Source organism: Anguilla rostrata, chromosome 17 (genome assembly GCF_018555375.3).
Source record: "Anguilla rostrata isolate EN2019 chromosome 17, ASM1855537v3, whole genome shotgun sequence".
Classification (NCBI taxonomy): domain Eukaryota; kingdom Metazoa; phylum Chordata; class Actinopteri; order Anguilliformes; family Anguillidae; genus Anguilla; species Anguilla rostrata.
The window spans coordinates 28,848,368-28,874,225 of record NC_057949.1 but is presented as its reverse complement, the minus strand read 5'-3'; the positions used below and the strand labels follow the sequence as shown (position 1 = coordinate 28,874,225).

The following is a 25,858-nucleotide window of genomic DNA, read 5'->3' as shown; positions in this document are numbered from 1 at the left end:
ATTTTATGGGACGTGCGTTACCCAATGTGTCCAACAGGGGGAGCTGGAGAAGCAGCTGCTGCAGGCCAACCCCATTCTGGAAGCCTTCGGTAACGCCAAGACGGTGAAGAACGACAACTCCTCCCGATTCGTAAGCACCTCTCGGCTTCGCTCTGTTGACTGTAGTCTGTGATGCTGTAATTAGGGGTGTGACACCCCTGCAGGAAGTCCTGCGCTGGGTGGGGCTCGGTGTAACCGGCATCCCCCCCCCCCTTCCGTTCTCCCCACAGGGCAAATTCATCCGAATCAACTTCGACGTCAACGGATATATCGTGGGCGCCAACATCGAGACCTGTATCCTTCCAGCGCTTCACCTGCAGGCCAACGCCATGAAGCCAGTGTGTTACAAACCGGCTTCTGCTCTTCTGTTCTTCCTTTAAAGGGGAGCGGACGGTTCGCCCTCGTTTAGTGTTTAGGTTTTGTGTTCAGATGGGGGGGGGAAGCAGGGAGGGTTATAAATGGAGATGGGATCACGGTGCAGAAGGTCCCGTGGTGGGGGGGGGATTCGAACCCCCCCTGCACCGGGAGCATCATAGCCATGCCCTTCCAACTGTGCCACCACCACACGTTCTGACCGCACCCTAACAAAGGGGTTCCCACCCCTTCTGTGCCCCACCCCTTATTAACACGTAGCCTGACATACAGATAGATAAGGAAGTTATAGCCATTTTTTTATTCATTTAAAAAAAAAAAGCGAGACTGGAATTGAAGAGGGTCACCATGAAATACAGGTACCTCTCTGGTGGGCGGCTGGGAAAGCTGCTGTTGTTTGAGCAAACCGTTCAGAGGCTTCGTCTTGCCTGCACAGGACACTTTGAAGCATTAGTGACTCATGATTGTGCTCTCTGGATTGACCACGCCACTGCTTTGATGCTCTTCTGCGTTGTGTGGGGTCGATCAGTGTGAGAACTGCGTGGGTGACGCTGTTCTTCCTCTTCCTCTGACAGGCGGTCTCTATAGCGATCATATTACAAACGGTACCGCTGCTTTGTGAGACGTAGCGTTGGTGTACAGGAGCGCCGTCCCCATTGGCGGTGAAAGTGTGCGGCGGTATATTTGGGTTGCGTTTCCCCTCCTTGACTCCGCCCCCCCCACCCCAGACCTGCTGGAGAAGTCTCGCGCCATTCGCCAGGCCAAAGAGGAGAGGACCTTCCACGTCTTCTACTACCTGATGACCGGGGCCGGGGACCGCATGCGCTGTGAGCAGGGCCGCCGTCGCCGCGGTTACCCCCGCCTGGGGGGGGGGGGGGTGGGGGGGCTGTGTGCGCTGGGCTGTGTTTTAACCCTTTCCTCTCCTCTCCTCTCCACCAGCGGAACTGTGCCTGGAGGGCTACAACAACTACCGCTTCCTGTCCAATGGAAACGTGACCATCCCGGGCCAGCAGGACAAGGACATGTTCGTGGAGACCATGGAGGCCATGAAGATCATGGGAATTCCTGAGGAGGAGCAGATCGGTAGGATGTGCAAACACCCGCTCATGTTCCTGCTGTAGATGTGTGCTTGTTTGCCTCACGTTCCTGCTGTAGATGTGTGCTTGTTTGCCTCATGTTCCTGGTGTAGATGTGTGTTGTATGGCTCGTGTTCCTGCTGTAGATGTGTGTTGTATGGCTCATGTTCCTGCTGTAGATGTGTGCTGTATGGCTCATGTTCCTGCTGTAGATGTGTGTTGTATGGCTCATGTTCCTGCTGTAGATGTGTGTTGTATGGCTCATGTTCCTGCTGTAGATGTGTGTTGTATGGCTCATGTTCCTGGTGTAGATGTGTGCTGTATGGCTCATGTTCCTGCTGTGGATGTGTGCTGTATGGCTCATGTTCCTGCTGTAGATGTGTGTTGTATGGCTCATGTTCCTGCTGTAGATAGGTGTTCTATGCTACACATGGCTCATGCTCCAGGCCCTCTCTCCCCCCAGGTTTGCTGAAGGTGGTCTCCGCTGTGCTCCAGCTGGGGAACATGAGCTTCAAGAAGGAGCGTCACTCAGACCAGGCCTCCATGCCCGACGACACAGGTACCCTGCAGTTCATGATGTCCCAATAGTATGGAGCTTAAAGTTCCATTTCTGTGCCATTTTTAAACATATCATTCCGGCTTGGAAATGACGGTCCCGAAGTGTTTCAGTTTGGTGCTGTCTAGGTCTTACTAGAAGCTTCCGGCCATGCGAACCTGCTTCTGCTAAGACTCTAACTGGATTAAATCTGCTCTGTCCTGGGAGTGTCCATTCCTAAATTATAATTCAGCTCTTACATAAAATGTGCACGCTGATAATTGTGTAGTCTGCTAATAAATTTTGGAGGACAGTCTCTGAGGTGTGTTTAGTTTCACTCTAAACCTCGCCCCCTTCCTCCCCGCTCCCAGCTGCCCAGAAGGTGTCCCACCTGATGGGGATGAACGTGACGGACTTCACGCGGGCCATCCTGTCCCCCAGGATCAAGGTGGGGCGGGACTACGTGCAGAAGGCGCAGACGCAGGAGCAGGCCGAGTTCGCGGTGGAGGCCCTGGCCAAGGCCACCTACGAGCGGATGTTCCGCTGGCTGGTCATGCGCATCAACAAGGCGCTGGACAAGACCAAGCGCCAGGGCGCGTCCTTCATCGGCATCCTCGACATCGCCGGCTTCGAGATCTTCGAGGTAGTCCCCCGGACGGCCGGACCCCCGTCCCGCGTTTACCTTCTGGGCTGTGCCGGTTACAAACAGGCTGTCGCACAAACGTTTACAAGAGGGATTGTTAAAACTTATAATAAAAATCGGGGTACTAGCAGTTGAGACAGTTTGGGCGGAGAAAAATAGTGACTGAACTGCATTCCAAACTGAAAATGGGAGGAAGTGGGAAAGAATAACGCGGTAAACACAAAGGCGTACTGGAGAAAAACAGGCTGGGCTTTTTAAGGACAGCAGGGCCGCCAGCGGTCTCTGTGACTGACGGAATAATGCTTGAAAGAGACGGGGCCAGTGAGCGTGTGCAGGTTTGGCTTTTGCAGTGTTGTGTTCGTCTGCCCATTAACCCTTTAAGGTGTGAGATCACAAATGCGTGATTAGAATGCTCTTAACTGAACATTCTAATGCTGATGATGTCACAATCACTGCTGGTGATTTAAAGCAGTGGAGTTCTAGAACACTGACTTCGAATTTTGGGGAAAAACCAAAACACCTTCTCTTCCGAGGTTTAAATGTGCCTCTCCCCCTCTTCCAGCTGAACTCCTTCGAGCAGCTCTGCATCAACTACACCAACGAGAAGCTGCAGCAGCTCTTCAACCACACCATGTTCATCCTGGAGCAGGAGGAGTACCAGCGGGAGGGCATCGAGTGGAGCTTCATTGACTTCGGCCTGGACCTGCAGCCCTGCATCGAGCTCATCGAGAAGCCTGTGGGTGTCTCTCCGTCTCTTTCTCTCCCTCTCCGTTTCTCTGTCTTCCTCTCTGCCTCTGCTTTTTCTCCTTTTCTCCTTGCCTCTCCCTCCCATTCTCTTCTCGTTATTCTCCTCCCCTCCCTCCCTCCCTCTCTCTCTGTCCTTCTCTCTCTCTCTCTCTGTCCCTCACAATCTCCATCTGTCTCTCTCTCTCTCTCTCTCTCTCTCTCTCCCTCTCCCTCTCCCTCTCCCTCTCCTCTCCTCTCCCTCTCTCCTCTCCCTCTCCTCCTCTCCTCTCTCTCCTCTCTCTCTCTCTCTCTCTCTCTCTCTCTCTCTCTCTCTCTCTCTCTCTGTAGTGGGTGGGGGTGTGGGCGGGGCTTGGTTATGGGGAATGGCTGGCACGCTGGTTCCCATTCCAGCTGCAGCCCTTTAATTGGTCTGAGTTTAGCTTTCAGCTGAAATCTGATCTCCAGAGAGCTCTTCTGCGCTAAGTGCCCTGTGAAAGTAATGCTCTGCTTGGCGTGTTCTGCTTCTAATTAAACGTGACTCTGAACGAATGAATTGACTTTCAGTTCTCTTAACTTCCGCCTGCCAAAAAGCATTCTCCTGTGTTGTCAGTTAAGCCAATTAGGAGTTAAGTTCTTAGAAAGTAAACAATGAATTGATTGGCTAATTAAGCTAAAGTTGTATGGGTGTGCATTACTTCCAGTAATGCGAAGAATAAATAAAGATGGATCACTTTTTTTTTTTTTTCTAATTCAAGTGTAAGTAATTAAACCTTTTATTTCAGTTGAGGCTGCTGTTCAGTAATGTGTGTAGAGTTGAGTTTCAGTCCAGTGGTTAGTCAGAGGGTCTATTGGATGTAGACTCAGTGGGGGTGTCAGAGGGCCTAAGTGGGGGGATGTTTGCTGTACTGACCCCGCCCCCGGTTCTCCCCCCTGTCCCGTGCAGGCCAGCCCCCCTGGGATCCTGGCCCTGCTGGATGAGGAGTGCTGGTTCCCCAAGGCTACGGATAAGTCCTTTGTGGAGAAGGTGGTGCAGGAGCTGGGCACTCACCCCAAGTTCCACAAGCCCAAGAAACTGAAGGACGAGGCGGACTTCTGCGTCATGCACTACGCTGGCAAGGTAAGGGTGCGAGCGCCCGGCTGGGCCTTTTCCCCCAGGGGAGGGCTTACAGCACTCACAGGCAGGGCCAGCGAGTCCTCGTTCCAGCTGCCCGCAGATAAAACCACGGCACAGTTAGGAAACGGGGCTCTTATTATGCGGCAGAGTCGTTCCCTGGAGCCCAATACTGACCGCGTCACTAAGAGAATATACTGATACTGACCGTATCTCTGCTGCCACCACGGTCTGTTCAACCCTTTAAAGGCGTGAAGTGATTAGAATGTTCTTAACTGATCATTCTAATTGCAAATATGTGATTAGAATTCTCTTAAATGAACATTCTAATTGCAAATATGTGATTAGAATGTTCTCACCTGAACATTCTATTGCTGATGTAACAGTCACCAGTGGTAATTGAACGCAATGGAGTTCTGGAACACTGACTTAGAATTTTGAAAAAACGTTTTGAGAAACCTACTCTTCTGACAGGGAATTGCCCTTAGAAATGAGTTTAAAGGGCTAAAGCTGTATGAATAAAACCCGGACAGCAGCCGCTTGGCCTCCTCATAAGCTTTCCTCAGCCTTTGTCAGGTGGCTCTCATAGCGGACGTTCTCTTGGTTCATAAAGTTACTTTTTCTTTCATTTAAAATGGCTTTACAATGGGGGGGGGGGTGTGAGGGGGGCTGTTGCTTTCCTTGAAGGACATAAAGGTTGAGAGTCGGATGCCTGTTGTTGGGAGATGACCTTTGACCTTTGACCCTCCCTGTAGGTGGACTACAAGGCTGACGAGTGGCTGATGAAGAACATGGACCCCCTGAACGACAACGTGGCCACGCTGCTGAACCAGTCCTCCGACAAGTTTGTGTCCGAGCTGTGGAAGGACGGTGAGCGAGAGGGAGGGGGAGTGGTGGGGGTGGGGGTGTCGTATTCATGGTGGAAACTACTTGAGTTATTTTCTTCTTCATAATTAAAAAATGAAAATGAGTTATGAATGCATTCAGCACTATCTAGCAGCCAGAAATGAACTGAGAAGCTCCAGAAGCTATAAGCACACAGTTCAGCCTGTCAGAATAGCTGTGGACTGTTCTGGCTGAGAGTTTTAGATGTGTGGAAGCTAATGAAGCTGTGTAGCGGTTTCCTGGGTAAATGGAGCAGGTTCTCTCCGCTGCGCTGGCTCTGCTCAAATTCAGAGCTTTGTTTCTGCTCTCCTACCTGTACCTGGAGTGGCCACTCCTCCGTCTTTTTCCCCGTCCGTCCCTTCATACTGTCCTTCTCTTTCTCGCTCCCCCTTCTCTCCCTCTCTCCTGTCTCCCTCCCTCCATCCCCTCTGAGATAGTCAGAGCCCATCTGTCCCTTCATACTGTCCTCTTTCCTTCTTTCTTGCTCCCTCCCTCCTTCCTTCCCTCCCTCCCTCCTCTCAGAGGTACAGAGTCTGAGAGCTTACTTATTCCAGAGCTTCCCTTTGCTCCATGTAAACTCTGGTGACTGGTTTCTCTTTTTTTAAAATCTCTTCTGCTCCCCCCTTTCTTTTCCTCCCCCCCCACCTTTGTCTCGCTTCTCTCTCTCCCGGCTCCCTTCTGTGGCTTCTAGCTTTGTTTTATAGTTCTCATTCTCTCTCTCTCTCTCTCTCTCTCTCTCTCTGCAGTTTTCCCTCCCTCGTTTGTCCTCGTTTCTGTTTTTAGCCTCTCCTTTCATAGCCGATCAAACATGCCAATGTTCGGTGCCCTTATTTGAACTGTTTAATAGATGAGTTTGCCTACTTCTCGCTGTTTTTGTCCCCTCCAGCCCTCTGTACATTGGAGCCAGCTGTCCTATCAGTCTCTCTCACTGAACCCCTCCTTCTCTCCCTCTGTGTAATAGTGTGGTTTGGGGCCCCCTGGTGTTGGTCATTGGTACTGCAGAAAAGGGTATCTACTGCATGGGTGTGACTCTTGTTATCCACCACATAAATACACCTGAAATACTGCGGCCAGCGTGCACACGTACTGATGTGATGGTGTGGGACTCCACAGTGGGTGTGGTGTACGTTCAGTGTGCTATGTGTCTCATCACAGCGTTTTATCCCTCTTTGGGGGGAAAATATAGTCATCCGACATGCTCGTAGTGCTCTTTTCCATGGGTGTGTTTTTGCATACGTGGTGTGGACTCGAGGTGATGCTCCATCTGCATACACACGTGTGGCGATGCATGCGTGAATGGGACACGTGTGCACAGAGGTGGAAAATCCGGGTTTGTGAAGCAGAAGTCCTCTTCAGTATTTTTGTTCCGGTCCCGCTGGATTTGCAGCGAAGGGCAGTTCTTCAGCCAGGAGGTGGAGCGAATTGGTGGGATGAGCTGGCGGAGTTCATGGGTGGAGGAAACACAAGGCGGAACTTATTTATTTATTTTTAACTAATCGCTGACCCCTGGACTTTCCACCTCTGCGTGCACACGTGACGGGAAATGGACCCGTAGATACTGAGCTCATGCACAGATACACACCTGTACACACACACACACACACACACCTGCTGTCACTCTTTCATAGTCCACGCCTCCCACTGCATCCGTTTGGCTCAGTTTGCTGTGTGACATCCCACCCCCACACACACTTCACTGCCATCGTTTCCTGTCTCTCTTCCTCATCCCTCCTCCTCCTCCTCCTCCCCATTTGTTCACTGAGTGCCTCTGTGCGCCTCCGTGTGAAGGAGCAGAGTCCTCCTTTGACGGGGGGGAGGTGCAGGTTGTAAGTTAACGCCCACCTCAGTGGGAGGAGGTTCGAGTTCAAAGTTCACCTGTTCAAGCATCTCTTCTCCCTCCCTCTCCCCAACCCCCTCCCCCGCCCTCCCCTTATTCCTCTGTGCCTCCTCCTCCTCCTCCTCAGTGGACCGCATCGTGGGTCTGGACAAGGTGGCGGGCATGTCGGAGTCCATCCCCGGGGCCTTTAAGACCCGCAAGGGCATGTTCCGCACCGTGGGGCAGCTGTACAAGGAGCAGCTGGCCAAGCTCATGGCCACCCTGCGCAACACCAACCCCAACTTCGTCCGCTGCATCATCCCCAACCACGAGAAGAAGGTGCGCTGCCCCCGGCTGCCGGCTCCAATCCTGGAATGTGGCACAGCCACTGTACCTTTGCGAGGAAATGCTTAATCTGAACTGCATTCGTAATTGCACAGAAATGTAAAGGGGTGACGTCATAGCCTAACAGGCTTTTAATGATTAGATTGGTCTACAGCACTAATCCAAACACAACTTCTACTACAGTGATCACCACCAGCATCATCACCTCACATTATGGTGGTAGCTGTAATTTTGGTGGTGGAAAAGTTAATATTATATAATCTAAATTTTAATAAAAGTAGTGCTCACAAGTTATCTCAGAGATGGGTAATGGTAGTGATAGATGTTATGGTTTCATCTTTAATTAAATGTGCTGAAATATGCCGTCATCTTTAACTCTGTTCCCTTCTGCTAGTAAATAAGTATTTGCTTTCATATTATGGCCTCCATATCCCACAATCCTCCTTTCCTTCTCTGTTATGGCCTTCATATCCCATAATCCTCCTGTCCTCCCTGTCCCTAGGCTGGTAAGCTGGACCCGCACCTGGTCCTGGACCAGCTGAGGTGTAACGGTGTTCTGGAGGGGATCCGTATCTGCCGACAGGGCTTCCCCAACCGCATCGTCTTCCAGGAGTTCCGCCAGAGGTGGGTCCCAGCACGGCTTGCCAGGCCGCAGATTAGGGCTGGGGGGGGCCTTGGGGGGGCAGCGTAGTGTAATGGGTAGTGAACTGCGCTTGGAACGCAAAGGTAACGCAGGTTCAATTCCCAGGTAGGAAACTGTCGTTGTTCCCACGAGCGAAGGTACTTTAACCTGCATAGCTTCAGCATACTGTGTATTCTTCAGTGTATATTCAGCTGTATAAATGGATACTGTGTTTAAACAAAGAAAAGTTGTGGAAGTCGCTCTGGATAAGAGTGTCTGCTGAATGCCAGTGATGTAAATTTCTCACCCCTCTGACGCCCTGTCCCCTCTTCCGTTCCGCCCCGGTGGAGACGGGCTTACTGGCCGGGCGTCTGGGCCGCGCCCACGTCGGTGTGCGCTCGGTGGCGCTGCCTGTGGTCGGCTCCTGATCGCTGAGCACCGCAGAGCCGCTGTGGCATTAAGCACTTAACGGGAGCACGCTAATAACAGTCATAAATTCAGCAGGACTAACACCCGACCGGCTGCACACTGTGGAACGCAGAGAAGTGTGCAATTATAGGACGCCCAATTACAGGGAGCTGGCTGTTATTTCAACAGGTTCAAAGGAGGGGGGGGCTGGGCTGGGGCGGGGTGGGGGGGGTGGGGGGGCGGGGGGGATTGGGTTTACCGCTACTTTAATTGCGAAGGGAACATAAACACCCACAATATCCGTCTAATGAAGGTGTTAAATGTCTGCGCAGAGGTGGTGATGACGTGTTGCTTTTGTCTTTTTGGTTTTGAAGTGCGGGCCCTTTTGCCTGAGTGTGTGATTGTGTGATCTATCCAGGCTAGTTCACACGGGCGTCTTTGACTTGAGAGCCCGTGCTTCACCCGACCGCACCCTTGTGTGTGTGTAACGGGAGCGGCTCCTGCCCCGCTGCGTGTGAAGGACAGGGCTTGTTCTCCTGAGGCTTGCTCTAAAGACAGGTGTGCAGACACCTCCAGTTTAGCCGTAGTTGGGCACCTTTCCTGCTGACTCGCTGTCCGGCGACGCTGTCTGGTATCACCAAACGATGCGAGAGTCGGCCCGGTGCCTGTACGGATGAGCATCTGGCCCGTAACAGTGGACAGAATGGTGAAGTTGAGCAATAAAAACAACTCCGGTGCCAATTTGCTCTCTAAGCAGCATTAACGGGCTCCAGAACGGGTTTCTGGGTTCTGATCGACTTCACATTACATTACAGGCATTTAGCCGAAGCTCTTATCCAGAGCCACTTCCACAATATAGCATTTACATTACATCCGTTTATGCAGCTGGATATACACTGAAGCAGTGCAGGTTAAGTGTCTTGCTCAAGCGAACAAAGGCAGTGTCCTACCCAGGAATTGTGATTTAGGTTACAAGGCCAGCTCCTTACCCGTTATACTACGCTGCTGCCCTCAGTTGACTTCTACAATTTTCTCTCCTGCTTGAAATTTAAAATCTGACTGCAGAGTAAAGCTGGCGTCCGTATTGGGCGGCTGCCTGACCAAGGCCTTTAGCTGAACCAGTCAGCAAAGACGAAAAGTACCCGCTGCTGCTGACGTGTTTGCGTTCAGCGACTAGCCTGACAGGAAGTGCTGCACAGAGTACGTTATGTGAGTCGGTCATGAGGTGGTGAGGGACTTTTTTTTTTTTTTTTTTTTTTGTGTCATGGTTGTGTTTTTTTTTCATTCTCAGGTATGAGATCCTCACTCCCAACTCCATTCCCAAGGGTTTCATGGATGGGAAGCAGGCCTGCGTGCTCATGGTAAGTTTCAGTGCTCCTCAGTGTTCAGTCCTCCTTGGTGTTCAGTTCCCCTTGGTGTTCAGTGCTCCTTAGTGTTCAGTCCTCCTTGGTGTTCAGTGTTCAGCCAGCAATCATCACCTGAACCTGCAAGTCGCTGTGCGTAGCACAGGGAGGACCTCGACACGGACTGATTTTAAACTCCATGCGAGCTGAACACAAAATGCACAGCATGGTTAGCGTTTGTGTTGATGTGAAATATACCACACGCTCTGTCGTGCATCACCATGCTGTTGTTTTACTTGCACATCTTGTTTATGTAAGCTATCTTGGGCTTTTTATCTCTAGTAGTTTTTCCAATTAGATTTTTGTTTTTATTCTTTGGGAAACGCCCAAAAAAATTCCAGTGTGTACGTGTTGTGTGTTTGCACATGTCCGTGAACCTTGATTCTGTGCCATTGATAAAATAGGTAAATAAATATGTCTTAACCAGATCAAAGCCCTGGAACTGGACCCCAACCTGTACCGGATCGGCCAGAGCAAAGTGTTCTTCCGGGCCGGGGTCCTGGCCCACCTGGAGGAGGAGCGGGACATGAAGATCACCGACGTCATCATCAGCTTCCAGGCCTGGTGCCGTGGTTACGTCGCCCGCAAGTACGCCCCGCCCCCGGCACCGACGCCGCCCTCAACACCCCCCGCAAAAAGAGATGCATGTCCAGATTAATCCCCCCTGTGTGTTGTATTGGGCAACTTTGTGGTTCTGATTCGTAGCAAGAGACCCCAAAATTGATCCTCTTCCTTTGAGGCTACGAGTTGGTCCCCACAGCTGAAGTGTGTTTTCACTAGCTAGCAGTTAGCATCCACAGCTAAAGTGTTTTAACTTTCTACAACCGGTTAGCATCCACAGCTAAAGTGTGTTTTAACTTTCTACGAACAGTTAGCATCCACAGATAAAGTGTGTTTTAACTTTCTACGAACAGTTAGCATCCACAGCTAAAGTGTGTTTTAACCCCCCACCCCTCCGCCCCCCACCCCCCTCTCTCACCAGGGCGTTCGCCAAGAGGCAGCAGCAGCTGACGGCCATGAAAGTGATCCAGAGGAACTGTGCCGCCTACCTGAAGCTCAGGAACTGGCAGTGGTGGAGACTCTTCACTAAGGTGGGAAAACCCAACACTGCCCCCAGAGTCTGCTCACAACAAGATATGTCTTTAGCTTTTTTTTGTATATATTGTTATATATATCCTATTCATATCACCTTTTATTTATTTTTGGGTGAACCAGAATACAAACCAGAAAGCCCTCAAATGGATTTTACCCACTCCCTCCAGATTTAGTTTACCCTTGTGCTTTGTTACAGTAAGGACGACAGCAGAGTCCATAGTGTGGTGTTCTCTAGTCCCCTTAAATCCATGCTTGTACCAAACTTCCAAAAAAAAAAGATGCATTTCTGCAATGAAAATGTAAAGGCCCATTGGACAGTGGGACAGTGGGACAGTGGGACTGTGGGACTGTGGGACTGTGGGAGTGTGGGAGTGTTTGAGTGTGGGTCTGTGGGTCTGTGGGACTGTGGCTGTGGCGCTCTGGGACGCGCTGTGGGAGTAGGGCGTGGGAGTGAGTATGGAGGTTTAGGACCGAGTGAGGGGTGGGAGGGAGGAGAGGAGTTCGCCGAGCAGCAGCTGCAGGAGATGGAGACCAAGCAGCAGCAGGTTAGCTCCCCAGCACCTCCCCAGCACCTCCCCCCACTGTGCCCAGCATCTCCCCATACCGTGCCAGCTGTCCAGAATCTCCCACCTTTGCAGCATCCCAGGCAGCTCCAACGATGAAACCCCGCACAGCATACCCAGCCTCCCCAGCAGCTCCCCCCACTTGCCCAGCTCCCCCACCCTGCCCAGCCTCCCCAGCATCCCCCCACTTGCCCCATCCATTCCCAGCATCCCCCAGGGCAGCTCCCCACCATACCCAGCTCCCCCCCCACCATACCCAGCTCCCCCAGGGCAGCTCCCCACCATGCCCCCACCATACCCAGCTCCCCCACCTACCCGTCCCAGCATCTCCCACTATGCCCCCACCTTTCCCAGCATCCCCCAGGACAGGTCCTGTAAGCTGAATCCCTGAATTGAATTTGCAGTGTGTGTGTGGCCTCACATTGATCCCTCAGATCTACACAACTCAATAAGAGTTTTTTTAAAACTATTTTTTACGCGTTTAACAGAAACAAGCCATTACTGTCACTCAATTCAATTGTGCTTCCCAGACGAGCCCATTGATGGGGCTCAACACTAACATCTGTTTCCTCCTGGATCCAGTGCATCCCAGTTAGTAGATGTGCTCCTAGGTCCTTTCTCCAGTTAGCACACATCCACGAATGCTCCTAAAATGGGGAGTAAGTACTGCCGAGCCCCCCCCGATTGACCCCGGCCCCTCCCTCCCTCCCCGCAGCTGAACGCGGAGAAGATGGCGCTGCAGGAGCAGCTACAGGCGGAGACGGAGCTGTGCGCCGAGGCGGAGGAGATGCGCTCCCGCCTGGCCGCCAAGAAGCAGGAGCTGGAGGAGATCCTGCACGACCTGGAGGCGCGCGTGGAGGAGGAGGAGGAGCGCGTCACGCACCTGCAGACCGAGAAGAAGAAGATGCAGCAGAACATCACGGTGAGCGAGCCCACAGTGAGACCCCCGTGAACTCCCCCTCCCTCAGGGGAACCCCCTCCTTGAGATACCCCTCCCTAGAACCCCTCCCAGTGACCCCCCCTCGAGTGAACCCCCTTGCAGTCGGTAACCCCCTCCCTCAGGTGACCCCTCCTCTGAGAGTGAACTCCCCCCTCTAGGTGAACCCTGACTGAGAGTGAACCCCCCTCGAGACCCCCTCTGAGAGTGAACCCCTCCTCTGAGTAACCTCTCGTGGTGACGCTGGGAAGTTTGCTTTTCCATGGAAGCGTATATACAGGAAATGTGCTATACTCGTTCCTTTTAGATTTTCTTAAGTAAATTTAATTGTTAATTAGTTTAGTTTAGTTTACTGAAATTACTCCGTTGACCCAGATCAGGTGAGACGGCCATTTTGGTCTCTCCACTAGCCATTTCTAGATTGGTGAAGCTTTTTTTAAAAATTCTCCATCACTAGTATGCTGCTTTACATAGGTCTTTGATCCAGGAGACACCCCCACAACTCTGTCTGTCCCCCCCGCCCCCCCGCCCTCCCTCCCCCATCACAGGACCTGGAGCAGCAGCTGGATGAGGAAGAGGCCGCCAGGCAGAAGCTGCAGCTGGAGAAGGTCACCCTGGAGGCCAAGATGAAGAAGAGCGATGAGGACGTGATGCTGCTGGAGGACCAGAACAACAAGCTGAACAAGGTGGGCATTGGGTCGCGTCCCGCCGTGCGCGCGGGGCTCGCTGCGGCCTGGGGGGGGGGGTGTGGCGGCCTTCGGGACTGATGGTGGGCGCGTCTCGCTCCCGTTCTGCAGGAGAAGAAGCTGATGGAGGAGAGGATCTCCGAGTTCACCACCAACCTGGCCGAGGAGGAGGAGAAGTCCAAGAGTCTGCAGAAGCTCAAGAACAAGCACGAGGCCATGATCACCGACCTGGAGGGTGAGGGGCCTTTCCGCTTTGCCCCGCCCACACGCTGCAGTGCCCTGGCCTGCCCCCATGGCGCCTGACTGCTGGGAGTGCCCCTGTCCTGCCATCTCGCTGATGTTGGCTCTGGATTTTTTTTCTTCCCTTTTTTCTCCTTCCTCTCCCTCCTCTCTCTCCCTCTCCCCCCTCTCCTCTTCTCCTCTCCCTCTCTTCAGACCGTCTGCGGAGGGAGGAGAAGCAGCGGCAGGAGCTGGAGAAGAACAGGCGCAAGCTGGAGGGCGACTCCACCGAGCTGACCGACCAGATCGCCGAGCTGCAGGCCCAGATCGCCGAGCTCCGCGCCCAGCTGGCCAAGAAGGAGGAGGAGCTTCAGGCCGCTCTGGCCAGGTGAGCTCCCCTCACCTGGGTCCCCCGTTTTTGCCGGGTGCCCCGTCCTACCTGTACCCATCTCACCTGGGTCCCCACCCAGATCCACCATCTCACCTGTACCTGTCTCCAGAGACCAGCTACAAAGGGCTCTTTGCTGGGAGATTCATTTAAAATTAGAGCACATCTCAGAAAAGCTGCCTAGCACTAGACCCTGCTGATATTAAAGTTGATTTATGAGCTGTTCTCAGTGTGCATTTCTGTATGTTGTTCATGCTGAGCTGTGGAGAGATTAATAAAATTCCGCCTATTTTAATCTGCCTGCTCTACCCCGCCCCCCAGGATCGAGGAGGAGGCGGCGCAGAAGAACCACGCCCAGAAGAAGATCCGGGAGCTGGAGGCGCAGCTGTCGGAGCTGCAGGAGGACCTGGAGCTGGAGAGAGCCGCGCGGGCCAAGGCGGAGAAGCACCGCCGCGACCTGGGCGAGGAGCTGGAGGCGCTCAAGACCGAGCTGGAGGACACGCTGGACTCCACCGCCGCGCAGCAGGAGCTCAGGTAGGGGGCGCTGTTCGCCCGGTGCACAGCGAAGGCTGGGGCTCCGCCCACCTGGCGTCACAGACTGAGGTCCTGAATCACCGGTGACTGGTAAACACGCTCAGAACTGTTCAGCGCACGCGAAACCAGTAACAAGACCCGTGATTGGTCGTGGTATTTGTTTTGCACCAATCATTGGTTATGTCATTAGTTTTGCGTGGTAGGTTGAAAGGTTTTGTGCGTGCTGACGTTCTTAGTAAATCAGGCCCTTAACGTTTGGAAGCTGCCTTGCTGTATGCAGGGCTCATAGCATAGTGACAGTGAGCTCCCTTTTTATATGGATTGTGTGAAAGCCTTTTTGCCTTTCACGTGCCTTCTTGGCCAGGCCAGTGTTGCCAATGCTGTAAATTAATTCTCACTCTCCTTTACCTGGTTTGAATAACGGTTAAATAAAATCACACACAAATAAATGAGAACCGTGACTGTGGTTGGGGTCCATGAGCCGTCCAGAGCACAGAGAACCATCCCCCCACCCCCTGCCCACCCCCGCTCACCCCCCGCTCACCCCCCCGCTCCTACGCCCCACAGGTCCAAGCGTGAGACGGAGGTGGCCCATCTGAAGAAGACTCTGGAGGACGAAGCCCGCGTGCACGAGCAGCAGGTGGTGGAGATGCGGCAGAAGCACAGCCAGGCCTTCGACGAGCTCAACGAGCAGCTGGAGCAGGCCAAGCGGGTAAGCGCTGACTGACTGGGGCTAACTTGCAGAGCGGCATGCTGGGAAATGTAGTCCATTTTGGGAATTGCAGCACAACCTATCTATTGTGCCAGCAAGTGGCTAATGGTCATTCAGGGTGGAACATGTCGTGACTTATTTTGCACGACAGTGAATCATCCAAAGCAGAGGGTCTCGAATTTATATGGCATACAGAATGCAAAAGCCCTTTTGATCAGCCAGAACAATAGGGGGCAGCACTCGCCCCGAAAGAATACCGTATCCGACAGGCAGGTCAGTCAGAATGGGCCCTAGCATAATGCACCGTAACCGTCTTTTTACCGGGAGGGACATTTTCAGAACCGCGTCTCACGAACGTGCTGTGCACACAACGTGTGAAGGTCAGGGGTTCGAGAAAATGTAGGGGCTGTACTGATGTCCTTTTTGTGCCCCCCCCCCCCCCACTCCGCCCCCCTCCAGAACAAGGTGTCTGTGGAAAAGGCCAAGCAGGCTCTGGAGAGCGAGCGCAACGAGCTGAGCATCGAGCTGCAGGCGCTGATGCAGGGGAAGACGGAGTCCGAGCACCGCAGGAAGAAGGCCGAGACGCAGGTGCAGGAGCTGCAGATCAAGTTCATCGAAAGCGAGAAGCAGCGCGCCGAGCAGGCCGAGAAGCTGTCCAAAATGCAGGTACGTGCTGCGAGCAGGCCGAGAAGCTCTCCAAAATGCAGGTGCGTGCTGCGAGCAGGCCCACAAGCTGGCCAAAATGCAGGTACGTGCTGCGAGCAGGCCCACAAGCTGGCCAAAATGCAGCTACGTGCTGAGAAATGCGACTAGCTGGCCAAATCGCAGGGATGTGGATACAGCCATGCAGCCGTCACTGTTAACTGTGCAACTTGTAAAATGAACTTAAAATTTGAGTGTAAATCGTTGCCTCTTGTGGCCTGGGGACATAATGGTAATTCTGGGGAGATGGGTCAAGTCGGGGATTGAGGTGACCCCGGATGTGTCTCGTTCAGGCAGTGCATCGTGTGCGTGTGTGTGTGTGTGTGTGTGTGTGTGTACACACTGACCTCTCTGGCCCTGCAGGTGGAGCTGGACAACGTGAACGCCCTGCTGAGTGATGTGGAGGGCAAGTCCATCAAAGCCACCAAGGACTGCTCTGCAGTGGAGTCTGCGCTGCAGGACGTACAGGTGAGTCAGAGTACCACAGAGATACTGACACACACACACTCGCACACACACACACACACACACCACACACACACACACATACACACACGCTCTCACACACACGCTCTCTCACACACACACGCTCACTCACACACACACACTCTCTCACACACACACACGCTCACACACGCTCACACACACACTCACACACACACCACACACGCTCACACACACGCTCACACACGCACACACACGCTCACACACGCACACACACATACACACACGCTCTCACACACACGCTCACTCACACACACACGCTCACTCACACACACACACTCTCACACACACACACGCTCACACACGCTCACACACACACTCACACAACACACACACACACACGCTCCACACACACGCTCACACACGCACACACACGCTCACACACGCACACACACGCTCACACACACACACACACACACACACACACACGCTCACACACACACACACACACACACACACACGCGCGCTCACACACACATGCTCACACATGCTCACACACACACACATACACACACGCGCGCTCACACACACGCGCTCTCACACACATACGCTCACACACACACACACACGCTCTCACACACACACACACACACGCTCACACACACACATACACACACGCTCACACACACACACACACACACACACACACAGGCTCACACACACGCTCTCAGGCAGACACACACACATGGCACAGTAATTCAGTTCTACACGTCCAGATCCCATTCCCAGTGAAAACTCGCTTGCGAGGTGGAATCCCCTGCTACTCAGATGGGAGGGGGCTGCCCTTGAACCCGCTCTCTCTCTCCTCCCCCCCCCCCCCTCCCCCTAACAGGAGCTGCTGCAGGAGGAGACACGGCAGAAGCTGTCCTTCTCCACCCGCACCAGGCAGATGGAGGAGGAGCAGAACAGGCTGAGGGAGCAGCTGGAGGAGGAGGAGGAGGCCAAGAGGGCCTTTGAGAAGCAGCTCTTCACCATGCAGTCCCAGGTAACCGTGGTGACCGTGTGGTGACTGACACCCCCGAAACACGCTCAGGAACCCCAAAGGATGAGGCTGCAACAGCAGGTTCCAGTCAGTCACACAGTTTATTAACCAATGAGTGCTCACAGGGAGGCTCCACCCACCTGACTGTGCCCACCCCCCCTTCTTTTAGTTTGCAGACATGAAGAAGAAGATGGAGCAGGAGGCTGGCTGCGTGGATGCTGCAGAGGAGGTCAAGAAGAGGGTGCAGAGGGACCTGGAGAGCACCGTCCAGCGTCTGGAGGAGAGGAACTCCGCCTACGACAAGATGGAGAAGACCAAGAACCGGCTGCAGCAGGAGCTGGACGACCTGATGGTGGACCAGGACCACCTGCGGCAGATCGTCTCCAACCTGGAGAAGAAGCAGAAGAAGTTTGACCAGGTAGGCCTCAGGAGATCTGGCCTGCGCTGTGTGCGTAGACCAGGACTGACCATCAGTTGTGTCAAGTACAGGTAAATTCACATCAGTCCTCTTTCCTCTTTCTCTTTCCCCTCTCTTCCTCTTCTCCTCCCCTCCCCCCTCCTCCCCGCTCCCCCGCAGCTCCTGGCAGAGGAGAAGACCATCTCCAGCCGCTATGCGGAGGAGCGCGACCGCGCAGAGGCGGAGGCGCGGGAGAAGGAGACGCGGGCGCTGGCTCTGACCCGCGAGCTGGAGGCGCTGTCGGACCTGAAGGACGAGATGGAGCGCGCCAACAAGCTGCTCCGGGCCGAGATGGAGGACCTGGTCTCCTCCAAGGACGACGTGGGCAAGAGCGTAAGGGCTCCCGTTACTACTGACCACCGTGTGTCTGTGTGTCTATCTGTGTCTGTGTGTGTGTCTGTCTGTGTGTCTGTGTGTGTGTGTGTGTTGCTGTCTGTGTCGTGTGTCTGTGTGTCTGTGTGTGTGTGTGTGTGTCTGTCTGTGTGTCTGTCTGTGTGTCTGTGTGTCTGTGTGTGTGTCCATCTGCGTGTGTCTGTGTCTGTGTGTGTGTCTGCCTGTGTGTCTGCCTGTGTGTCTGCCTGTGTGTCTGCCTGTGTGTCCGTCTGTGTGTCTGTCTGTCTGTGTGTCTGTCTGTGTCTGTGTGTGTGTGTGTCTGTGTGTGTCTGTCTGTCTGTCCATCTGTGTCTGTGTGTCCGTCTGTGTGCTTATATTCATAGAACTATTCATAATATCTTTGCAGACAGCTGGAATCAACCTGCACTAGTACAGCTGTTTCCAAAGTGTGCATGCTGCTCACCTGCAGTTTCTTGCCTCTAACTCTCTCCCCTTCATCCCTCTCCTTGCTCCTCCTCCCTTCTCGCCCCGCCCTGCGGGTGCCGAGCTGGAGATCAAGCGCGGATGGAGCAGCAGCTGGAGATCGCAGACTGAGGACTGAACACTGCAGGCCACGGAGGACGCCAAGCTGCGCTGAGTCAACATGCAGCAGAGGCGCGTCGGCGGACCTGCAGGGCAGACAGATGAGGAAGAACGCTGGTCAAAAGTCGCCCCGTCCTGCCAGGGAAGCCGCTGCTCAACCCTGTCGCAAGTACGCCCCCTGCAGACCGTCTTCAACTCTGTACGTCTACCCGCACTGCCTGAGAACCCACGCTCATACCCTTACGTACGGCGCCTCAGGACCCGCCGTTCATACCCTTCTTGTACGCCCCGCACTCCAGGAGAGCGCGATAACCCGTCGGTAACAGGCGGAGGCACTGCCAGGGGGGAAGCCGCCGCATCTGTAGGTAAACAGGACGGCCCGGCAGCCAGGGAGAAGCCGCTGATCACACCCTGAGGAGTACGGTCGGACCGCAGGCAGGAGAGAGGCTGGCTCACAAACATGTGGTAAACGGTACGGCCCCGGCACTGCCAGGGAGAAGCCCGCTGCTCATAACCCTGTACGCTGTGAGGTCACAAACACACGATCAGAACCTTCTCAACTCAGCATTCTAATGCTGATGATGTAACAGTTACCGCTGGTGAGTCAGAGCAGTGGAGTTCTAGAACACTGAATTCTTTTGGGGGTGGGGGGGGATCTTGTAGGCCAGGAGTTTGTGTGTTATACCACGTTTTGCCACTGGGCTGTCACTTGAATGCCCCCAGTGTACATGTTGTTAGATGGTGTTACAGTCGACACATCAAATTGCATGAGCTGAGTTTTTCTCTCTCTCCCATCTCGTCTGTCTTTCGCACTCTCTCTGTCTCTCCCCCTCTGTCTCTCTCTTCCTCCCTCCCTCTGTTCCTCCCTGGCTCCAGGTGCGAGAGATGGAAATGGAGCTGGAGGACGAGCGCAAGCAGCGCACCGTTGCCGTGGCAGCCCGTAAGAAGATGGAGCTGGACCTGAAGGAGCTGGAGGCCGCCATCGACATGGCCAACAAGAACCGGGACGAGGCCCTCAAACAGCTGAAGAAACTCCAGGTACCGTGCGCCTGCCCCCCCCTCCCCCACCCCCAACAACCTCACAACCCCACAACCCCACATACCCTGGACTAATCCTAACCCAAACTAATCCTAAGTGTGACTGTGTGTTTGAGACCCCTGAAGGTTGTGTGTGAGTGTGTATTGGCATTTGGGAGCTCTGCAGGTTGTGTGAGTGTGTGTTTGAGACCCCTGAAGGTTGTGTGTGAGTGTGATGTTTGGAGCCTAAGCAGTGTTGGGGTGAGTGTGTGTTTGAGACCCCTGAAGGTTGTGTGTGAGTGTGTATTGGCATTTGGGAGTTCTGCAGGTTGTGTGAGTGTGTGTGTGTGTTTGAGACCCCTGAAGGTTGTGTGTGAGTGTGTGTTGGCGTTTGGGGGCTCTGCAGGTTGTGTGAGTGTGTGTTTGAGACCCCTGAATGTTGTGTGTGAGTGTGTGTGTGTGTTTGAGACCCCTGAAGGTTGTGTGTGAGTGTGTGTTGGCGTTTGGGGGCTCTGCAGGTTGTGTGAGTGTGAGTGTGTGTGAGTGTGTGTTTGAGACCCCTGAAGGCTGTGTGTGTGTGTTGGCGTTTGGGGGAGGGTTAAAAGGCGTGTCTCTGCCCCAGGCCCAGATGAAGGACCTGCTGAGGGAGCTGGACGACACTCGCATCTCCCGAGAGGAGATCCTGGCCCAGTCCAAGGAGAACGAGAAGAAGCTCAAGAGCATGGAGGCCGACATGATCCAGATGCAGGAGGTCCGTCTGCACCGCCGCTGTGTTTGCTGCTCTCTTCCTTTCTCGTTCTCTCACTCACTCACTCCCTCCCTCCCTCTCCCCCCCTCTCTCTCTCTCACCCTTGATCTCTGTCCCTCAGGAGCTGGCAGCTGCAGAGAGGGCGAAGAGACAGGCTCAGCAGGAGAGAGACGAGCTGCAGGATGAGATCAACAACCAGGGAGGCAAGAGGTACCAGTACAGAGTATTCCACATGAGCAGAGTATCCAGTACGCTGTCAGTGTGGGGTCAGTGTGCGGTCAGTGCTGTTACCCATCACTGTCGGTCCTGATGAAGGCCATTAAAGACAGGAGCTGAGTTTATCTCCATCTGCTCCTCCTCCCTCTCCTCCCTCTTCCTCCTCTCTCCCTCTTATTCTCCCTCTCCTCCTCCTCTCTCTCTCCTCTCTCCTCTCTCCTCTTCCTCCCTCTCTCCTCCTCCTCCTCCTCCTCCATCCTCCCTTGCTCCTCCTCCTCCCCCCGCTCCCCAGCACCCTGGCCCAGGAGGAGAAGCGCAGGCTGGAGGGGCGCATCGCTCAGCTGGAGGAGGAGCTGGAGGAGGAGCAGTGCAACTCCGAGCTGATCAACGACCGTCTGAAGAGGGCCCAGCTCCAGGTACCGTGGCCCCCAACCCCCCTCCCCCTCTCCTGTCCGGGGGGGGGGCAGTCTCAACCCTTAAAAAAGGCCACTGCAGACGCAGGGTTAGGTTTTAGCCCTGCGCTAACTCACCTGATTCTGCTTATGAGGGCAGTGATTAACAGTGATTGGCTGATTAGTTAATTAGTTTAATCGGGTGTGGTAGGGCTGGGCTAAAACAATAGGCTGCACCTACACTGGCCCGTTTCGGGTAAGTCTGGACACCCCTGCGCTCTGTGATGCCAGATGTGTGCCACTCTCAGTTCATAGCACTTTGAGCCAGTCCAGGTTTTGCTGGCACCAGTTTAGTCCAGTAGACACCAGTGGTGAGCGAATCAGGCTTCATGAAACACAAAAGGGGGGTGGAGCTTAACCTGTGCCATCCATAGCTACGCTTACATGGAGCGGGATATTCTGTTAAAAACTGGAATGGCCTCATCGGAACACAAGCATCTAGTGTAAGCAGCACCTTCAGAATATGAACTGGTGAATCCTCAGTCAAACCTCAGTCGTTATGAGAGGGGTGTTATAAACCTTCGATAATTTGTTTTATGCAAATCAGGAAATCTAGGCTGATTATGGACTCGCTCATTTGAACCAGTTGTAGTTTTGCTGTGGAGGGCGAATCCTTTTGGTGATTGGCTCAGAGAAGTCTGCAGCTCAGCGTAGGCTGATTGTAGCTGGCCATTTGAGAAGCCCTCAGTTTTAACCCCCCCCCCCCCCCCCCACCCCCAGATTGACCAGATCAACGTGGAGCTGACGGCGGAGCGCAGTACCTGTCAGCGCCTGGAGGGGGCGCGCTCGCAGATGGACCGGCAGAACAAGGAGCTGAAGCTGAAGCTGCAGGAGCTGGAGGGGACCGTCAAGAGCAAGTACAAGGCCAGCATCGGTGCCCTGGAGGCCAAGATCGCCCAGCTGGAGGAGCAGCTGGACATGGAGACCCGGTGAGAGGGAGGGCCCACGGCTCACTTACCTGAGCCACGCCACACCCTTTACCTGTGCCACGCCCCTAACCTGAGCCACGCCCCTTACCTGAGCCACGCCACACCCCTTACCTGTGCCACGCCCCTAACCTGAGCCACGCCCCTTACCTGTGCCACGCCCCATACCTGAGCCACACCACGCCCCTTACCTGTGCCACGCCCCATACCTGAGCCACACCACGCCCCTTACCTGTGCCATGCCACACCCTTTACCTGTGCCACGCCCCATACCTGAGCCATGCCACGCCCCTTACCTGTGCCACGCCCCATACCTGAGCCACACCACACCCCTTACCTGTGCCACACCCTTTACCGGTGTGAGAGATGTGGCTGTACACAGACATGCATGTACACACGTCTGCGTCAGAGACACATAGACATACAGATGACTGTGACCTCTGACCCCTCTCCCTGCCCCTCTCCGCCCCCAGCGAGCGGCAGCAGGCCTCCAAGCTTGTGCGGCGCACGGAGAAGAGGCTGAAGGAGGTGGTGCTGCAGGTGGATGACGAGAGAAGGAACACGGAGCAGTACAAGGACCAGGTGAGGCCATTCTGCGCTGCTGGGGGAGTGCTGTGTGCCGGAGCTGGGGGGGGAGCGCTGTGTGCCGGAGCTGGGGCTGAGGCCCTGAGCTGGGGCTGAGGCCCTGAGCTGGAAGCTGAGGGAGTGTACTGGGCAGGGGTGGAGCATTACGCGGCGCTGGGCCCTGAGCGGACAAGCTGAAGCCCAGATGAGCAGCTGAAGCTGAGGGAGGAGGCTGAGGAGGAGGCCAGCGCGCCAACGCCACCGCAGAGCTGCAGCGACTGAGGCGTGATCCAGCCTGAACTCCAGGTCACACTGAAGAGCAAACTGAGAGGCCCGCCTGCCGCTGCCCGCCCGCCTGCACGCGCAGGGAGCTCTGCCCGAGCGTCATACATTTCAACAACAGGGTAGTTACAACAATCATCACAAACAACACACTTCATCTGAGGATCTCCCTTCATTCAGACGGAATCTGTACAGTCCGACAAAAGTATGTGAATGAAGGTATAATAAAGTAGCAACAACCACGAACAGTGCATAGTCACATAATGTGAAAAGTTACTTAGCCTTTGAAGAGCTGTTTTTTTGGAATGTTTTTAAAAAATTCTAAGTCAGTGTTCTAGAACTCCCCTGACTTCAGTCCCCAGTAGTGATTGTGACATCATCAGCATTAGAATGTTCGGTGAAGAAGACTAATCATGCACTTGTGACCGCACACCTTAACGGCTCAGGGCCAGGTTGGCCCTCAGGTGTGTGGACGATGCAGTTCTGTTGGGCCCTCTGGTGAATGGGTGACTGGCTGACGGTGGAATCTCTGGTCACATGGTTCCTGTTTGTCCCTCTCCAGGCGCGAGAACTTACCGTTTCCCACGAGACGCCTGGTCAGCCGCGCAGGAGTCGAGAGCGACGAGGAGAGCGAGACCAAAAGCGAGGCTTCTGAACCCAAGCCCGAGTGAACCATGTGCCACTAACCTCCACAGCGCCACCCTGGGGCTGGAGGAGTGATCTGCAACTCTCACACTTAAGATACACACGCGCACACACACACACACACACACACACAACCTGACCCAACACAAACAGACACACACAAAAAAAATACCTGGTAACAAATAAAAGCACTGTTGACAGATAGGAACTAACACCAAGGCTCTTTGCTGTAACCGACCCATAATCGCATTAAATATTGTACATCACAATATTGCTTGTCGGTGCACAAGGGACAATCCTTCTGGTGCATTTGCCGAGGTCGATAGACAATCCTCATACACGTCAGCACACGGTTTTCAGACAATCAGCAGACACGCATGAACAGGGGCCAAATTACTCCGCTCTTCCTTCTCTGGAATTTGAATATGATGATATTTTTGTAAGGAAACATTCCAATTATGTTGTCCAGTTTCTGGGTCTATTTTTCTAACTGAATGAAGAAATGGAAGAAGGAAAATTCTGGGGGTAGGAGGGAGGGTTGGGAAAAAGAACATACAGGGGACCAAAGTAATATTGCAATCTAGAGATTTGTATTTTATTCTGAAGTTTTTATAATGGTTAAACTATGGAAGTACTACAGGTTAATGTACTCTTTGCTCTCTGTCTCTCTCTCTCTTTCTCTGCACTTGTGTTCGTAAAGACGCTGAAACTTCCTGTTAAATTTAGCAGCGTCAGACTTCAGTACTTAGGGCTTGGTGAGATGGTAGTTTAGCATGTACTGTGCACGCGTTTCCAGTTCACACGCTCGGGCACGTTAGCATTAACGGCAGCGGCAAACTTTTGGGCACCCTGCTGGTTATTAATGCAGGAGCACCTGTGGGTGGGGGTAGGTAAATTTTGGGCACCCTGCTGGTTATTAATGCAGGTGCACCTGTGGGGCGGGGGTGGAAGGTGCTAATTTTGGCATTCCCCCACACGGGGGCTGCTGATGAATTAAAGAGAAAGTCCTAAAAGCGTGCTAAAAGTCCTAAAAGTATGTCACAGGCTCTTAAAGTGTACACAGAGACCTGCTCATACACCCATAGCCTTATAAACCACAGTTAAATTCTACTGCTAAAGGTATCTTTGGGGGTTTCTTTTTCTGTGTTTTTTTTTTTGGGGGGGGGGGGGGTGGGGTGTGTAGGGAGGGGAGGGGGAGGGCAGGGAGGTGGGTCCATGTCATTAAATATATACTTGCGCCTTTATTACTGTCAGCGTTTTGTTTTTTGTTTTGATTGTAATATGCAAACGCAGGGCTTTTGGGATGACGGGACGTCCCGTCTCACTGCACACACTGTATTCTGAACACAGCTCAGCGGAACTTTGGCAGAGAGCCCCCTCCTCCCTCTGCGGTTAACTCCCCCCCCCCCAAACACCCCCCCCACCCCCAGATCTGTACCTGCATGTTGGTGAAAGCACCCTTCAGCTTTGCGGTTTCATCCGACATTTCATCTCCTGATGCTGCTCTTTTCCTCAAACTGTGGCCCCCTTTCCCTTCCTTAGTTTTCCTTTTTCCTAACCCCCCTCCCCCCCCCCATCAAAATGGGACCGTGGGGTGGGTGAGTCGCCATTCCGAAAGTCTGGCTCGTGGGCCTTTTGAAAGGAGAGGGGGTTTGTTGCTGAACCGGAGGGGTTTGGTTTGGGGGGGACCCGTGAGCTGTGTCCAGTTTAGCTTTTCTTTTTTTTTTTCTTCCTTCTTTTTTCACTCACACTGCTGGGAAGTGAGAGACATTATCATTATCAATGACGGAGGAATTTAATAATGAATCTCTCTCGCGGTTAACTCTCCTAATCCTGATTTTTGTACTGTTCATTTTGCTCTGCTGCTCTGAAGAAGAAAAAATGAAATATATATTAAAAAAAAGATGAATCTTGAATTGTTGGTATTATTGCAATAAAGATGGCTTTCTCAACTGCTACCTGTGATTGCTGTTTTGCTTCATTTCACACCCTGTTCTTGGCCAGACTGTTGCACCAAGCCATCAAATCTCATGGGATGTGTTAAAGAGATGGTCTTTATCAAATTATTCTGCCTGGGATTCGAGCATTGAAGTCCTTCATAAATGCCTAATAATTGCCGCTGTCACTGATGGGTTCAGTTACAATGTATCGCCACATGAGGGCGCGTTTAGCACAGTTCTCTTCTTACCGCCACTGCTTCAAGTGCAGCAGCAGGAGGAAACCGGTTCACAGTTGTAAATGGTAGGCCGTCCTGGTCCCCACGCATAAAAGAGCAAAAAAGAAGCGATGTTTCATAACGCGCTGATCAAGGAGTTTAGAAATAGATGTTATAG

General features: G+C 53.4%; 1 protein-coding gene across 1 annotated transcript in view; it reads left to right on the top strand.

The window, feature by feature from the left end:
• LOC135243986 (myosin-9-like) overlaps nt 1-25,483 on the top strand; it is a 50,309-nt gene extending 24,826 nt beyond the window's left edge. Inside the window, exons 7-39 of the mRNA XM_064316145.1 lie at nt 38-130; nt 270-333; nt 1,140-1,238; nt 1,351-1,494; nt 1,951-2,046; nt 2,394-2,665; nt 3,228-3,401; nt 4,335-4,508; nt 5,258-5,372; nt 7,352-7,542; nt 8,051-8,172; nt 9,870-9,939; nt 10,409-10,569; nt 10,964-11,119; nt 11,552-11,621; nt 12,355-12,561; nt 13,125-13,262; nt 13,374-13,497; nt 13,698-13,869; nt 14,191-14,403; nt 14,971-15,115; nt 15,575-15,781; nt 16,181-16,285; nt 17,154-17,306; nt 17,473-17,721; nt 17,881-18,192; nt 19,453-19,713; nt 20,315-20,443; nt 20,562-20,650; nt 20,949-21,072; nt 21,829-22,037; nt 22,508-22,677; nt 23,406-25,483. Coding sequence (XP_064172215.1) covers nt 38-130; nt 270-333; nt 1,140-1,238; nt 1,351-1,494; nt 1,951-2,046; nt 2,394-2,665; nt 3,228-3,401; nt 4,335-4,508; nt 5,258-5,372; nt 7,352-7,542; nt 8,051-8,172; nt 9,870-9,939; nt 10,409-10,569; nt 10,964-11,119; nt 11,552-11,621; nt 12,355-12,561; nt 13,125-13,262; nt 13,374-13,497; nt 13,698-13,869; nt 14,191-14,403; nt 14,971-15,115; nt 15,575-15,781; nt 16,181-16,285; nt 17,154-17,306; nt 17,473-17,721; nt 17,881-18,192; nt 19,453-19,713; nt 20,315-20,443; nt 20,562-20,650; nt 20,949-21,072; nt 21,829-22,037; nt 22,508-22,677; nt 23,406-23,551 — 5,154 coding nt within the window. The 3' untranslated portion in view covers nt 23,552-25,483. The remainder of the gene's footprint in view (nt 1-37; nt 131-269; nt 334-1,139; nt 1,239-1,350; nt 1,495-1,950; nt 2,047-2,393; nt 2,666-3,227; nt 3,402-4,334; nt 4,509-5,257; nt 5,373-7,351; nt 7,543-8,050; nt 8,173-9,869; nt 9,940-10,408; nt 10,570-10,963; nt 11,120-11,551; nt 11,622-12,354; nt 12,562-13,124; nt 13,263-13,373; nt 13,498-13,697; nt 13,870-14,190; nt 14,404-14,970; nt 15,116-15,574; nt 15,782-16,180; nt 16,286-17,153; nt 17,307-17,472; nt 17,722-17,880; nt 18,193-19,452; nt 19,714-20,314; nt 20,444-20,561; nt 20,651-20,948; nt 21,073-21,828; nt 22,038-22,507; nt 22,678-23,405) is intronic.
• Nucleotides 25,484-25,858: the final 375 nt, after the last annotated feature.